This window comes from Ranitomeya imitator, chromosome 1, assembly GCF_032444005.1.
Source record: "Ranitomeya imitator isolate aRanImi1 chromosome 1, aRanImi1.pri, whole genome shotgun sequence".
Classification (NCBI taxonomy): Eukaryota; Metazoa; Chordata; class Amphibia; order Anura; family Dendrobatidae; genus Ranitomeya; species Ranitomeya imitator.
In genome coordinates, this window is record NC_091282.1 from 548555034 (window position 1) to 548571368 (window position 16335).

General features: G+C 46.8%; 1 protein-coding gene across 1 annotated transcript in view; it reads right to left on the minus strand.

Annotated features, from left to right (window-relative positions):
* Positions 1-11564: 11564 nt before the first annotated feature.
* Positions 11565-16335, minus strand: part of YJEFN3 (YjeF N-terminal domain containing 3) — a 528136-nt gene continuing 523365 nt past the window's right edge. Inside the window, exon 6 of the mRNA XM_069767691.1 lies at positions 11565-11868. Within this exon, the coding sequence (XP_069623792.1) occupies positions 11669-11868 (200 nt within the window). The 3' untranslated portion in view covers positions 11565-11668. The remainder of the gene's footprint in view (positions 11869-16335) is intronic.

Here is a 16335-nt window from a genome sequence, read left to right on the forward strand (position 1 = left end):
TGTGTGACAGCAACAAATACCGTTAGTTTGTTTACGTTTTTAATACAATGAGGAAGTCTGGTGGAAGAGGTCGTGGCCGGGGGCGTTCATTGTCAGCTGGTAATGAGGGTAGTGGTAGTGGTGGAGCATCAGCTGGTCGTGGGAAAAAAAATATTGCACCTAAGTCTGGAGCTGTGGAGCCAGGTTCGTCGTCTGGCTACACAAGGCCTCGAACGCTCCCTTTTCTGGGAGTAGGAAAACCGCTTTTAAAGCCGGAGCAGCAAGAGCAAGTTTTGGCTTATCTTGCTGACTCAGCCTCTAGCTCTTTTGCCTCCTCTCGTGAAACTGGTAAATGTCAAAGCAGCGCGTCGTTAGTGGATGTTCACGGTCAGGGACAAGTCGCTTCCTTGTCCTCTTCAGCAAAAACAACAACAGAGAAGAATGCAGCAGGCGACACAACGGGTTACTCCATGGAGCTCTTTACACATACCGTCCCTGGCTTAGAAAGTGAAGCAGTTAACAGTCCATGCCCATTACAAGTTGAATCTGACATGGAGTGCACTGATGCACAGCCACAGCCAGACTACTATGCTGGTCCTTTGACTCAGACCACAACATTGCCCTCGCAGGGTAATGATCAAAAATCAGACCCTGATGAGACTATGTTGCCCCATCACGAACGCTATACCACCGACCGACACGGTGACACAGACGAAGTTGCACACGAGCTACAAGAAGAGGTAATAGATGACCCAGTTCTTGACCCCGATTGGCAGCCATTGGGGGAACAGGGTGCAGGCGGCAGCAGTTCTGAAGCGGAGGAGGAGGGGCCGCAGCAGGCATCAACATCGCAACAGGTTCCATCTGCCGGGCCCGTATCTTGCCCAAAACGCGTGGCAAAGCCAAAACCTGTTGGAGGACAGCGTGGCCATCCGGTTAAAGCTCAGTCTGCAATGCCTGAAAAGGTATCCGATGCTAGAAAGAGTGCAGTCTGGCATTTTTTTAAACAACATCCAATTGATCAGCGCAAAGTCATCTGTCAAAAATGTTCAACTACCTTAAGCAGAGGACAGAATCTGAAAAGTCTCAATACAAGTTGCATGCATAGACATTTAACCACCATGCATTTGCAAGCCTGGACTAACTACCAAACGTCCCTTAAGGTTGTAGCACCCTCGGCCAATGAAGCTAGTCAGCAACGCAACATCCCTTCCGGCAGTGTAGGGCCACCATTTTCCGCACCACCTGCAGTATCTGTGCAGGTTTCTTTGCCAGGCCAAAGCAGTCAGGGTCAGGGAATCACCAGTTTCGTAGTAGGAAACACTGCATCTAGGGCACCGGCGGCAACAATACCATCTCCCACCGTCTTCCAGTCTGCCATGTCCACCGGCACCCCCGCTAGTTCCACGATCTCCAGCTCTCCAGTCCAGCTCACCCTACATGAGACTATGGTTAGAAAAAGGAAGTACTTAGCCTCGCATCCGCGTACACAGGGTTTGAACGCCCACATAGCTAGACTAATCTCGTTAGAGATGATGCCCTACCGGTTAGTTGAAAGCGAAGCTTTCAAAGCCCTGATGGACTACGCTGTACCACGCTACGAGCTACCCAGTCGACACTTTTTTTCCAGAAAAGCCATCCCAGCCCTCCACCAGCATGTTAAAGAGCGCATCATCCATGCACTCAGGCAATCTGTGAGCACAAAGGTGCACCTGACAACAGATGCATGGACCAGTAGGCATGGCCAGGGACGTTACGTGTCCATCACGGCACACTGGGTGAATGTTGTGGATGCAGGGTCCACAGGGGACAGCAAGTTTGGGACAGTTCTGCCTAGCCCACGGTCTAGGAAACAGTTGGCTGTAGCCGTTCGCACCCCCTCCTCCTCCTCTTCGTCCTCCTGCAGAAGCGAGAGCTCGTCCACAGACCGCAGTCGCACAACCACTCCATCCGCAGCTGCCACTGTTGCACACCAGGTCTCCCATTATGGGGCAGCTACTGGAAAACGTCAGCAGGCTGTATTGGCTATGAAGTGTTTGGGCGACAACAGACACACCGCGGAAGTTCTGTCCGAGTTCTTGCAGAAAGAAACGCAGTCGTGGCTGGGCACTGTAGATCTTGAGGCAGGCAAGGTAGTGAGTGATAACGGAAGGAATTTCATGGCTGCCATCTCCCTTTCCCAACTGAAACACATTCCTTGCCTGGCTCACACCTTAAACCTGGTGGTGCAGTGCTTCCTGAAAAGTTATCCGGGGTTATCCGACCTGCTCCTCAAAGTGCGTGGACTTTGCTCACATATCTGCCGTTCGCCCGTACACTCCAGCCGTATGCAGACCTATCAGCGTTCTTTGAACCTTCCCCAGCATCGCCTAATCATAGACGTTGCAACAAGGTGGAACTCAACACTGCACATGCTTCAGAGACTGTGCGAACAGAGGCGGGCTGTTATGTTTTTGTGGGAGGATACACATACACGGGCAGGCAGTAGGATGGCAGACATGGAGTTGTCAGGTGTGCAGTGGTCGAAGATTCAAGACATGTGTCAAGTCCTTCAGTGTTTTGAGGAATGCACACGGCTGGTTAGTGCAGACAACGCCATAATAACGAGTACATAAGGAGGTCCTCCCTCCTTATGTACTCGTGTGCCTTGTTATCTGCTCATGTTTAATGTATTTGTCTATATTTGCCCCGTATTCACATGTAAAGCGCCATGGAATAAATGGCGCTATAAAAATGTATAATAATAATAATAATAATAAGCATGAGCATCCCCCTAATGCGTCTGCTGATGCAAAGTTTGACGCACATAAAGGATCAGGCGTCTGCAGCTGAGGAAGAGGAAAGCCTTGATGACAGTCAGCCATTGTCTGGCCAGGGCAGTGTACAGGACGAGTTAGCGGGCGAAGAGGAGGAGGAGGACGAGGAGGATGATGGGGATGATTATATTTTTAATGAGGAAGCTTTTCCGGGGCCACTGGAAATTGGTGGCGCGGCAAGGCCGGGTTCTGGTTTTTGGAGGGACACAAGTGACGTGGATTTGCCTGAAACTGCCCCTCAACCAGGCACAACCGCAGATTTGAGAACTGGAACTTTGGCCCACATGGCGGATTATGCCTTACGTATCCTCAAAAGGGACACACGCATAACTAAAATGATGAACGATGACGATTACTGGTTGGCCTGCCTCCTTGATCCTCGCTATAAAGGCAAATTGCAAAATATAATGCCACATGAGAACTTGGAACTAATATTAGCAACCAAACAATCAACTCTTGTTGACCGTTTGCTTCTGGCATTCCCTGCACACAGCGCCCGTGAACGTTCTCACACGAGCTGCAGGGGCCAGCAGACCAGAGGAGTTAGAGGGGCAGAAATCAGAAGTGGCGTTGGCCAGAGGGGTTTTCTGACCAGGTTGTGGAGTGATTTTGCTATGACCGCAGACAGGACAGGTACTGCAGCATCAATTCAAAGTGACAGGAGACAACATTTGTCCAGTATGGTTACAAACTATTTTTCATCCCTTATCGATGTTCTCCCTCAACCGTCATTCCCATTTGATTACTGGGCATCAAAATTAGACACCTGGCCAGAATTGGCAGAATATGCATTGCAGGAGCTTGCTTGCCCGGCAGCTAGTGTCCTATCATAAAGAGTATTCAGTGCTGCAGGTTCAATACTAACAGAAAAAAGGACTCGTCTGGCTACCCAAAATGTAGATGATCTAACCTTCATTAAAATGAACCACAACTGGATTTCGAAATCTTTTGCCCCACCTTGCCCGGCTGACACCTAGCTTTCCTATGAAAAGGTCTTGCCTGTGGACTATTCTGAATGCCTTTTCCAATCTCGTAATTTTCTGCACCTGATTGTCCAGCATACGACATGTTTACACCTCACTAAATGGCCAAACTCCCCACACGGGGCCGTGGTATCGACACTTGGCGACAGCACCCGTGAGAGTGCTGTTTGTCTGAAGAAGTGGGTGTGCCCGCTTTTGGTCGACGGCACTGCCACTGGGTCCCTCCTAGTACAATAAAGTGTCTCTGGCGGTGGTGGTGCGCACCCAACGTCAGACACACCGTTGTAATATGAGGGGTCCTGGGCCTGTACCGCCGGCCACAAGACAGTTCCCCCCCCCCAGCTCAAACAGTGCTCTACCACTTGCAAAATTATCTCACAGCTCCACCAATGTTTAGTCTATGCGCTGACATCCTTCAATGCCTGCCACTGACAATACCATTGTATTGACATTTTTGTTATGTTAGGCCTTCGAAGCCTGTCTGCGGTCACTCCTTCCACTATGCCTCCACTGGCCACACCACTGCTGCCCGTGTACCCCTGGAACCAATTTAAAATTGCCTACAGCCAGCCCAATTTTTTTACTTTAGGCCTTCGATACCTGTCTGCGGTCACTCCTTCCACTAGGCCTCCACTGACCACACCACTGCTGCCCGTGTACCCCTGGAACCAATTTAAAATTGCCTACAGCCATGTGTTATTATTTTAGGCCTTCGATGCCTGTCTGCGGTCACTCCTTCCACTAGGCCTCCACTGACCACACCACTGCTGCCCGTGTACCCCTGGAACCAATTTAAAATTGCCTACAGCCAGCCCAATTTTTTTACTTTAGGCCTTCGATGCCTGTCTGCGGTCACTCCTTCCACTAGGCCTCCACTGACCACACCACTGCTGCCCGTGTACCCCTGGAACCAATTTAAAATTGCCTACAGCCATGTGTTATTATTTTAGGCCTTCGATGCCTGTCTGCGGTCACTCCTTCCACTAGGCCTCCACTGACCACACCACTGCTGCCCGTGTATCCCTGGAACCAATTTAAAATTGCTTACAGCCATGTGTTATTATTTTAGGCCTTCGATGCCTGTCTGCGGTCACTCCTTCCACTAGGCCTCCACTGACCACACCACTGCTGCCCGTGTACCCCTGGAACCAATTTAAAATTGCCTACAGCCATGTGTTATTATTTTAGGCCTTCGATGCCTGTCTGCGGTCACTCCTTACAATATGCCTCCACTGACCACACCACTGCTGCCCGTGTAGCCCTGGAACCAATTTAAAATTGCCTACAGCCAGCCCAATTTTTTTACTTTAGGCCTTCGATGCCTGTCTGCGGTCACTCCTTCCACTAGGCCTCCACTGACCACACCACTGCTGCCCGTGTACCCCTGGAACCAATTTAAAATTGCCTACAGCCATGTGTTATTATTTTAGGCCTTCGATGCCTGTCTGCGGTCACTCCTTACAATATGCCTCCACTGACCACACCACTGCTGCCCGTGTACCCCTGGAACCAATTTAAAATTGCCTACAGCCAGCCCAATTTTTTTATTTTAGGCCTTCGATGCCTGTCTGCGGTCACTCCTTCCACTAGGCCTCCACTGACCACACCACTGCTGCCCGTGTACCCCTGGAACCAATTTAAAATTGCCTACAGCCATGTGTTATTATTTTAGGCCTTCGATGCCTGTCTGCGGTCACTCCTTACAATATGCCTCCACTGACCACACCACTGCTGCCCGTGTACCCCTTGGAACCAATTTAAAATTGCCTACAGCCAGCCCAATTTTTTTACTTTAGGCCTTCGATGCCTGTCTGCAGTCACTCCTTCCACTAGGCCTCCACTGACCACACCACTGCTGCCCGTGTACCCCTGGAACCAATTTAAAATTGCCTACAGCCATGTGTTATTATTTTAGGCCTTCGATGCCTGTCTGCGGTCACTCCTTCCACTAGGCCTCCACTGACCACACCACTGCTGCCCGTGTACCCCTGGAACCAATTTAAAATTGCCTACAGCCAGCCCAATTTTTTTATTTTAGGCCTTCGATGCCTGTCTGCGGTCACTCCTTCCACTAGGCCTCCACTGACCACACCACTGCTGCCCGTGTACCCCTGGAACCAATTTAAAATTGCCTACAGCCATGTGTTATTATTTTAGGCCTTCGATGCCTGTCTGCGGTCACTCCTTACAATATGCCTCCACTGGCCACACCACTGCTGCCCGTGTACCCCTGGAACCAATTTAAAATTGCCTACAGCCAGCCCAATTTTTTTATTTTAGGCCTTCGATGCCTGTCTGCGGTCACTCCTTCCACTAGGCCTCCACTGACCACACCACTGCTGCCCGTGTACCCCTGGAACCAATTTAAAATTGCCTACAGCCATGTGTTATTATTTTAGGCCTTCGATGCCTGTCTGCGGTCACTCCTTACAATATGCCTCCACTGACCACACCACTGCTGCCCGTGTAGCCCTGGAACCAATTTAAAATTGCCTACAGCCAGCCCAAATTTTTTATTTTAGGCCTTCGATGCCTGTCTGCGGTCCGTTCTTTCTACTACTACTACACTGACCAGGCCACTGCTGCCCGTGTTCCCCTGGAACCAATTTAAAATTGCCAACAGCAATGTGTTATTATGTTAGGCCTTCGATGCCTGTTTGCGGTCACTCCTTCCAATAGTTCTCCACTGACCAGACCAATGCTGGCCGTGTACCCCTGGAACCCAGCTGAAAGTGCATGTAGCCTCCTTTTTTTCTTTGTTTTATATTTAGAAAGCCCAGATGAACTACGCTGTGCAACGGTTCAAGCTACCCAGTCGACATTTCTTTTGCAAGAAAAGCCATCCCAGCCCTCCAGCGGCATGAAAAAGTCTGCATTGTCATAGCACTCAGGCAATCAAACAGTAGAAAGGTGCACCTGACAAGAGACGCATGGACCAGTAGGCATGTCCACAAAAAGTTACGTGTCCATTACGGCGCACTGGGTTAATGTGTTGGATGCATGGTCCACAGGGGAGAGCCTACAAAGTCTGTCTGCAGTCCCTAATTCCAATTTTCCTCCGCTGACCACACCACTGCTGCCCGTGTACCCCTGGAACCAATTTTACAGTGTCTACAGCCTAATTTTGTTATGTTAGGCCTACTACGCCTGTCTGCGGTCCCTCCTTCCAATACTCGTCCACTGACCACACCACTGCTGCCCGTGGACCCCTGGAACCTATTTTTAATTGCATAGAGCATCCTTTTTTTAATAGTAGGCGTACAAAGTCTGTCTGCGGTCCACTATTGAAATTGTCCTCCACTGCCCAGAGCACTGCTGCTTGTGTACCCCTGTAACTTTTTTAAGCTGCAGTGAGCCACATTTTTGGGTTAAGTCCTACTACCTGTGTCTGTCTGCGCCACTCAATTCAGCTGTGTTCCTTTGAAAAAAGCTGAGCGTCAATAGTCTTGTTTTCAGCCTCTAGGAATTTTAAAACTGCATTGGGGGTACAACTTTGGTAGGGTCTACTAACGGTGTCTACCTCCCCAAGGTGTGCCCCAGGTTTCCTCGCCATTGCTTCGATCTTAATACTCTCATTTAGTAGTTGTTGGAAACTACACTGCATTAGGCCAACAAATTGGGTATGGGGTGTAGAGAGATGGTGTGTTCCACTCCAAGGTGTTCTCCAGGTTACCTTTCCTGAGCTCCGATCTTCCGGCTCTCGTTTAGTAGTTCTTGGAAACTACACTGCATTAGGCCTACAAATTGGGTATGGGGTGTAGAGAGATGGTGTGTTCCACTCCAAGGTGTTCTCCAGGTTGCCTTTCCTGAGCTTCGATCTTCCGGCTCTCGTTTAGTAGTTGTTGGAAACTACGCTGCATTAGGCCTACAAATTGGGTATGGGGTGTAGAGAGATGGTGTGTTCCACTCCAAGGTGTTCCCCAGGTTTCCTCGCCAATGCTTCGATCTTCATGCTCTCGTTTAGTAGTTGTTGGAAACTACACTGCATTAGGCCTACAAATTGGGTATGGGGTGTAGAGAGATGGTGTGTTCCACTCCAAGGTGTTCTCCAGGTTGCCTTTCCTGAGCTTCGATCTTCCGGCTCTCGTTTAGTAGTTCTTGGAAACTACACTGCATTAGGCCTACAAATTGGGTATGGGGTGTAGAGAGATGGTGTGTTCCACTCCAAGGTGTTCTCCAGGTTGCCTTTCCTGAGCTTCGATCTTCCGGCTCTCGTTTAGTAGTTCTTGGAAACTACACTGCATTAGGCCTACAAATTGGGTATGGGGTGTAGAGAGATGGTGTGTTCCACTCCAAGGTGTTCTCCAGGTTGCCTTTCCTGAGCTTCGATCTTCCGGCTCTCGTTTAGTAGTTCTTGGAAACTACACTGCATTAGGCCTACAAATTGGGTATGGGATGTAGAGAGATGGTGTGTTCCACTCCAAGGTGTTCTCCAGGTTGCCTTTCCTGAGCTTCGATCTTCCGGCTCTCGTTTAGTAGTTCTTGGAAACTACACTGCATTAGGCCTACAAATTGGGTATGGGGTGTAGAGAGATGGTGTGTTCCACTCCAAGGTGTTCTCCAGGTTGCCTTTCCTGAGCTTCGATCTTCCGGCTCTCGTTTAGTAGTTCTTGGAAACTACACTGCATTAGGCCTACAAATTGGGTATGGGGTGTAGAGAGATGGTGTGTTCCACTCCAAGGTGTTCTCCAGGTTGCCTTTCCTGAGCTTCGATCTTCCGGCTCTCGTTTAGTAGTTGTTGGAAACTACGCTGCATTAGGCCTACAAATTGGGTATGGGTTATAGAGAGATGGTGTGTTCCACTCCAAGGTGTTCCCCAGGTTTCCTCGCCAATGCTTCGATCTTCATGCTCTCGTTTAGTAGTTGTTGGAAACTACACTGCATTAGGCCTACAAATTGGGTATGGGGTGTAGAGAGATGGTGTGTTCCACTCCAAGGTGTTCTCCAGGTTGCCTTTCCTGAGCTTCGATCTTCCGGCTCTCGTTTAGTAGTTGTTGGAAACTACGCTGCATTAGGCCTACAAATTGGGTATGGGGTGTAGAGAGATGGTGTGTTACACTCCAAGGTGTTCTCCAGGTTGCCTTTCCTGAACTTCTATCTTCAGGCTCTCATTAAATTGTGGTTAAACGGAACAACTGCATTTGGCGTACTAGTTGGTTTGGGGCCTACTATCGGTGTCTGCCACTCCTTGCTGTTCTCCTGGTTTCCTGTCCTGAAATTCCATTTTCAGGCTCTCGTTAAGTAGTTGTTAATGTTAGACTGCATTTGGCCTACTAGTTGGGTTGGGGCCTACTATCGGTGTCTGCCACTCCTTGCTGTTCTCCTCCACTGAACAAAGCTGTGCCGCCTGTTTACTACGGTTGCCAATTTTGAACTGCATTTCGACTACTTACTGATTTGGGCCTACTCTCTGTGTCAGCCTCTCATTCCAGTTGTCCTCCACTGCAATGCCCCCTGGTTAGTCCTGTGTTACCAATTTTGAACTGCATTTAGCCAACTTTATTCTTTGGGCCTATATCTGTGTTTCCTCCTCATCCTGCCCATTGCCCAGCCAGTGATAGATGAGTCTGCTGGTACATTGACCCATAACGCAAAATTCCCCGTGCACGCTACACAGCAAGATTGTGACCCTGCTGAAAGTCAGGTTCCTCTTCCCGCATACCATACCACCTTACACGGGGACAAAGAGGAAGGTGCAGATGAAAGTGCAGGTTCCTTCATCAGGTGGGGGGAGGAATACTAGTTGGCGACGTCACTGGCACAGGGCCTCTCATAGTACGCAAAAGTGTTGCTGCCGGTGGGAGGCGCCCCCGCCATGCAAACACACCGCTGTACTTTGAGGGGCCCTGTGCCAGTGCCAATGCCAACGAGTGGGCCCCCCCTGCTTGCTCAGGATCACAGCACTTGCAAAGTTGAAATACTTACCTCTCCCTGCTCTACTGCCGTGACGTGGTCCAGATTTACTGGGCCCACTAATTACTTGAACCAGCCCTACCCCCCACAACTTTAGCCAAATGACCCCCAATTTCAAATGCCTTCCAATTATTATAAGGTAAATTACGATTGACAAGCTTCTTTAACAAGAATGGATGTTTTTGCCATTAAAATGGGCAGTGTAGGTGTTTTCCTGGCCTCCACTCACTGCCGACTATGCTCCCCCATTGACTTGCATTGGGTTTCGTGTTTCGGGCGATACCCGACTTTTCGCGATAATCGGCCGATTCCACTCGACTCGACTTCTAAGATAGTCGGGTTTCGCGAAACACGGCTCGACTCTAAAAAGGTCAAGGTCGCTCAACCCTAGTCTTGGGAAAGGCATCTGGACTTGAACTCTGCCATGTGTGGCAGATTACAGAGTCAAACGTTCAGTGTCCTCACCAGGAAGAACACTAACCATCCTCACGATGCATAGCCTCCTCCTTCTCTTCTTCAGGCAACAGAAGACTCACGAAAATTAGAGATAAGTAGTCACGTTTTTGTATCTCTGCAGACTTTGTGCCAGTCACACAACTGCAAGATAAAGATATGCTATTTATTAAACCAATAGAAAATGCATAGGCTTGTGCAGATTGATCAATGGCACTCCTGTCTCTTTCCCTTGAGGAGGCTGCTTCCAAATAAAATTAGGCTTGTACATGTTCCTGACATGGGTTTTAGGCCTGACAGACTGACCACAATACAGGCCCTCGCTTGCATACACTGTATTCAGAATTTAATTCTAATGCTTTTGGTGTCTGGTAGAATCCAATTTACTGACATTGATTATAGAGCTCCCCAAACTCCTGCACTATATTTACCTTACAACGGCTTCATCCGCTATGACAGTTGTTCTATTGGGATCCTGTGGCAAAAATGAACTGTGGAGCTTACAAAACGTACTTGATGGCCCTCTGCTTATTGTCAACGAGGGCCACATAATGACATGGCAGTGGACATGGTGTTGGTGGCGGGCAAAGCCCATAATTCAAATGTGCATGTTTTAGCAGGCACTGTAAAGTGATGGGGATATGTATTCCACTATCTGGTCAACTATTTGGCATAAGGGAGGGACCTTCCCAATGTAGAAGCCAGATGTATGATACAAATGTATGATACAGGGCCAAATGTATGATACAGGGTCACCTGAGGGCCCTTACCAAACTCAGGTTTCAGGCACCTGCTGGCACTCTGCTAATTGTCAGCGAGGGCCACATAATGACATGGCGGTGGACATGGTGGTGGTAGTGGGTGATGCCCAAAATTCACATGGGCATGTTTGAAATGGCATTGAAAAGGGATGTGGAATATGTATTCCACTATCTTGCTAACTATTTGGCATGAGAGATGGTCCCCCCAAATGTAGGAGTGAGATCCCTCACAAATGTTAAAGTAAAAAATAAAGCCAAAACGCTCCGTGTGAACAAGTGCTAAAGGGGAGGGTTTTTTTTAAATTTTGCATTATATACATGTAATTATGAAGGAAATGGCATTTTTCCCTTTAAAAAAATGTTGGTTTGGTTTGGTAGGTCTTTTTAAAAATCTATAAAACCGGCGCAATAGTCTGACCACATTATTCCCAGATACCTTATGTGAGTCAGAAAAGCATGTAGGCATCTTCTCCATGCTGTTCCCATTTAGTTTTAGCTCTTTCCCATCCATTTCATCTTTTTTCTCATGCCCCCTCACCAAACCTTCATGAGGAGCACAATTTAGTTTTTCCAACATAGTACCGGTAGTCCATTTCTGTAACAAATTATCCCCAATATTTAATTGTCAGATCTGGAAACCACCCTACATTACACAAATGAACAGTCTAAATTCTCTTTTTTATTAAGAAATACACCATATACAGAATAATACTGAAATTTGTATACATTTATTGACAGGTCACAGTTTTCAAAGCAGTCTAATCTAGAGTTCCACCACATATTCTGTCCCAGGATACTTTGGTAGGTTCAAGTCAAATTTCTTCTGTATATCATACGGCAAAAATCTCCCAGCAATAAAGTGGTGTTTGCCTGAAAAATGTGTGGCACACATCTTAGGAGCAGACAATGAAATGAGTACTTCAGGATTAATACCTTCAGAGTTGCCAGCCTCTATATCCCAGCCTGCAAGGTAGACAGAAAATAATTAGTAAATTATATTACTCATAAAGAGTATACAAATACAGCACATTCTTAATAAAGATAGTAAAACATTGACAAAAAACATATACAAACATGTAATGCAGATTTACTAGATAGAGTGATGAGTGAGCATGCTCGTCACTCGCTTGAGCATCAGTGATGCTTTTTACTCGGTGAGTATATTTTGAACACTAACGGGAGCTTGAGACCCTGCCCGACATGTTTGGCACTTTTTAAACAGCTAATGAACATGTGTAGCATTACTGTGGTTGGCTGGCTGCATAGAATCATCAGGTCTATATAAGACCTTTAGGGTATGTGTCCACGTTCAGGATTTGGTCAGGATTTTCCATCAGTTTTTGTAAGCCAAAACCAGGAGTGGAACAATTAGAGGAAAAGTATAATAGAAACATATGCACCACTTCTGTATTTATCACCCACTCCTGGTTTTGGCTTACAAAAACTGATGGAAAATCCTGACCAAATCCTGATGCAATCCTGAACGTGGACACATACCCTTAATGCTATGCTTGTCACACTGTACCCGGGACACAGGCAGTGTAGTGAGAGATGCTGCTGAAAAAGGGACAGAATTGTAGCTGCATATTAGCCAGGGATTCAAGCACATTCATATTTCTGTGAAATACAACAAGAGTCGTTCTTAGCTCCAATTATAATCAATATTAATGCTGCTGTTAGCAGCACTTTGGGAGAGATTGTTCTGAAGGGACAAGGAAAGGGTGAATTGCATGTCCTTTATGCTGCAGCCTGCAACTGACACCAAAACCCCTTCTCAGGGCTAAAAATATTCTTTTTGTTCTTAATCCTGCAAATTGTTCTGAGAAGGGAAATATTATACTCCATTTTTACTGTGGCAGTTATGTGTCAAAAGCATACAGCCAGACTTGGTTGGATATCAATAACATTGCTATAATGATACTGCAGTCTCATACATCCATCTCAATTGGGCAAATTTGCCTGGCATTGTAATACTGCAATTTTTTTCAGTAGTAAAATTTTATACGCCATTTATCGTGCTACAGTTGTGCCCCAAAACCCTCCAAAAAAGAAATTGTAAAAAAAAATGGCATTGCTATATTTATACGGCAGTCACATACGTCCATCTTAGGTGTGCAAAGTTGGCTGACATTGTAATACAGCATTGTTGTTGAGCTGTGAAATTTTATATAGCATGCCACAGTTGGTCATCAACCCCCCCAAAAAAAAATAATTTGCTAATTAAATCGCATTCCTATATTTATACTGCAGTCTCATATGTTCAACAGAAATTAGCAAATTTTTCTGGCTTTGTAATACTGCAATTTTTTTGAGCAATGAAATTTCTACATCCTTTATTGTGCTACTACTCAGCCTCAAAACCCAAAAATAAAGAAATTGCTAAAAAAAAAAAAATTGCATTGCTATATTTATACTGCAGTCACCTGTGTCCATCTGAGGTGTGCAGATTTGCCTGGCATTGTAATACAGCCTTTTTTTTCAGCTGTGAAATTCTATACGACATTTAACATGCTGCAGTTGGGCCTCAACCCCCCCAAAAATAAATTGTTACAAAAATCGGATTGCTATGTTTATACTGCAGTCTCATATGTCCGTCTGAGGTGAGCAAATTATGCATTGTAATACAGCCTCTTATTTAGCTGTCACATTCTATTTGGCATTCATTGTGCTGGAGTCAGGCCTAAAAAAAAAAACAAAAACAAGTTTGTAAAAAAATTGCATTGCTATATTGATACTGCAGTCTTATACATCCATCTCAAGTGGGCAAATTTTGCTGCGATTGTAAGGCCAGTCTCACACGTCCAGATAATTCCGGTACCGGAAAAAATCGGTACCGGAATTATCCGTGTCCGTGTGCCCCTACGTTTTTGTGGCACATCAGTGTGGCACACGTGCGGCACACGTGTGGCACACGTGCGGCACACGTGTGCCGCCCGTGTGCCCACTGGGTACCACACGCACCGTGCTGGGTACCACACGTACCAACATCTGGTGCTGAAGCCCCATTCATATCTTCCCTGCCGCAGCATTTGCTGCAGGGAAGATATGAATAATAGTGTTTAAAATAAAGATCCCTACGGGAGGTGGTGCCGCATATTCATTACTGTAAATGAGCGGCCCCACATGACCGCATACAGGAGAAGATGCGGCCAGGAGAGGAAGCAGCGCCAGCGAGGGAGCGAGCCGGGTGAGTATTTTCAGAACAGCGGGGGGCGCACAGGGGGTGGGAGGGGGTTGGGCACATAGATCTTTATTTTAAACACACTTATTCATATCTTCTCTGCAGCAAACGCTGCTGTAGGGAAGATATGAATCACGGCTTCAGCACCATGTGGGGGGGACAGCACTTAATGTAGCGCTGTCTCCTGCACGGCACACGGACTGCACATGGACAATGTCCGTGGGCGGTACGTGTTTTACACGGACCCATTGACTTTAATGAGTCCGTGTAATACTTGCGCTCCCACGAACACTGACATGCCTCCGTGTTTGGCACACAGAGACACGGTCCGCAAAAAATCAATGACATCTGAACAGATGCATTGATTTTTATGTGTCTACATGTGTCAGTGGCTCCGGTACGTGAGGAAACTGTCACCTCACGTACCGGAGCCACTGACGTGTGAAACCGGCCTAATACTGCAAATTTTTCAGCAATGACATTTTACATCGCAATTATCGTGCTAGATTTGAGCCTCAAAACACACACAAAAAACTTTGGTTACAAATAGCATTGCTATATTTATAATAAAGTCTTATACATCCATATGTAGTGGGTAAATTTTTCTGGCATCGTAATACTTTCTCAACAGAGATATATTACATTTCATTTAAAATGAGCAAGGCACCTGGTAAGGGACGGGGAAGTGGACGTGATGCTGATGGTCAGCTTAGAGGCAGAGGACAAGGTGAAACTGTTCCTGCCGCGGGAGTACAACAAACTCACATATCATATCAATCTAGCTTCCAATGCCACCTTGTAGGGGGGCGCGAAACACCACTCTTGAAGCCAGACAAGTGAAAAGGTTATTGGATAAAGATAGGCAAACCCAAACAGTAAAGTTTGCCGTCCGTACCAAACACCTGCTTCACCTACTCGACTTCACTAGGAAGTTCATGTAACTGTTCAGGTTCATCTGCCCGAACACCAGATGTTTGTCACATTGTCATGTGTATGACAGCGAGACAAACCGCTTCTGATTGGAGGTAAAATCATCTCTGCCGGTATATAGAGACAATAGGGCAGACAGGGTGACATTATATCTGTCTAGGGGTCTCCACACCCTCATTCTCTAGTGTTTGGTTCCCTTCCCCTTATCCCTTTATGTTGCACGTAGTCTGTCCTACACTGTGCATGACATTATCACCCGCCGTTCACATTTGTAAAAGAAAAAAAAAAAAGAAACTGACATGCATTTTTTTTTTAGTGGTGGTTTTTTTCTTGTGGGTTTTTTTTTTCTTTTGCTTTGTTCATAGATCCTGTCTCTATGCTAGCAGAGCAGCTGCAGAAGTTGACACTGGAGGTGACTAACCTTCATTCTGAGGTTCAGTAGCAATGGTGGCGGCTGCAGGCGTCAATTGTGAGGGACGCTGAATGTAGGCGGGTCCAGCTTGAGCTAAAAATTGCCCTCCTGGACAGGTTTTCTGGGGTATGGACAAGTTTTTTGTGTTTAAAGAGACATGGAAATTGTACTTTAAACTGTGTCCTTACTCTTGTGGAGATGAGGAGCAATGAGTAGGAATTGTTATTTCATTGTTGCAGGGGGACCTCAGTCCTGGGCATTTTCTCACCACAGGACTCTATGTGTCTGCAGTCTGTGGAGGAGTTTTTCAGGGCCCTAGACCTTATTTATGATGATCCTGACTGTATTTCCTTGGCTAAATCCAGGCTGCGTAGTTGAACAAGTGTCAACCTGAAATGTTTGCGCACGTTCTAAAGTACCGCATACCCGTCTATCTGGTCCTGTTTCACTATTATCTGTTCCTCACCGGGTCAGGAGAGACAGGTATAAACGTATGACTGTCAGTAAATGCGTGCCAGGTCTGGACCTGAATGGGAATGACTTTGTGTAGTTGTCTACCATGAATTTCAAGTTGAGGGTTCCTTCCTAGAAGTTGAGACCTAGATTCATTGGTTCCTATAGGATAACCACCGTCATTGGTCCAGCAGCATTTCATTTTGAGTTACCTCAGGCTCTTAAGATCTACAAAGTTTTTCACTGGTCTTTGCTCAAGAGATATGTGGATCCTCTTGAGCCTTCACCCCTATGGCCTCCCCTATAATGGCTGATAGAAACTAAAGTTTCAAATTTTGAGGATTATAGATTCTCGCCTACAACGTCGTTCCCTACAATTCTTGTTGCATTGGTGGGGTAATGATCCAGAGGAAAGGATGTGGGTTTCTGCATCAGAAGTGAATGCCCCCAGACT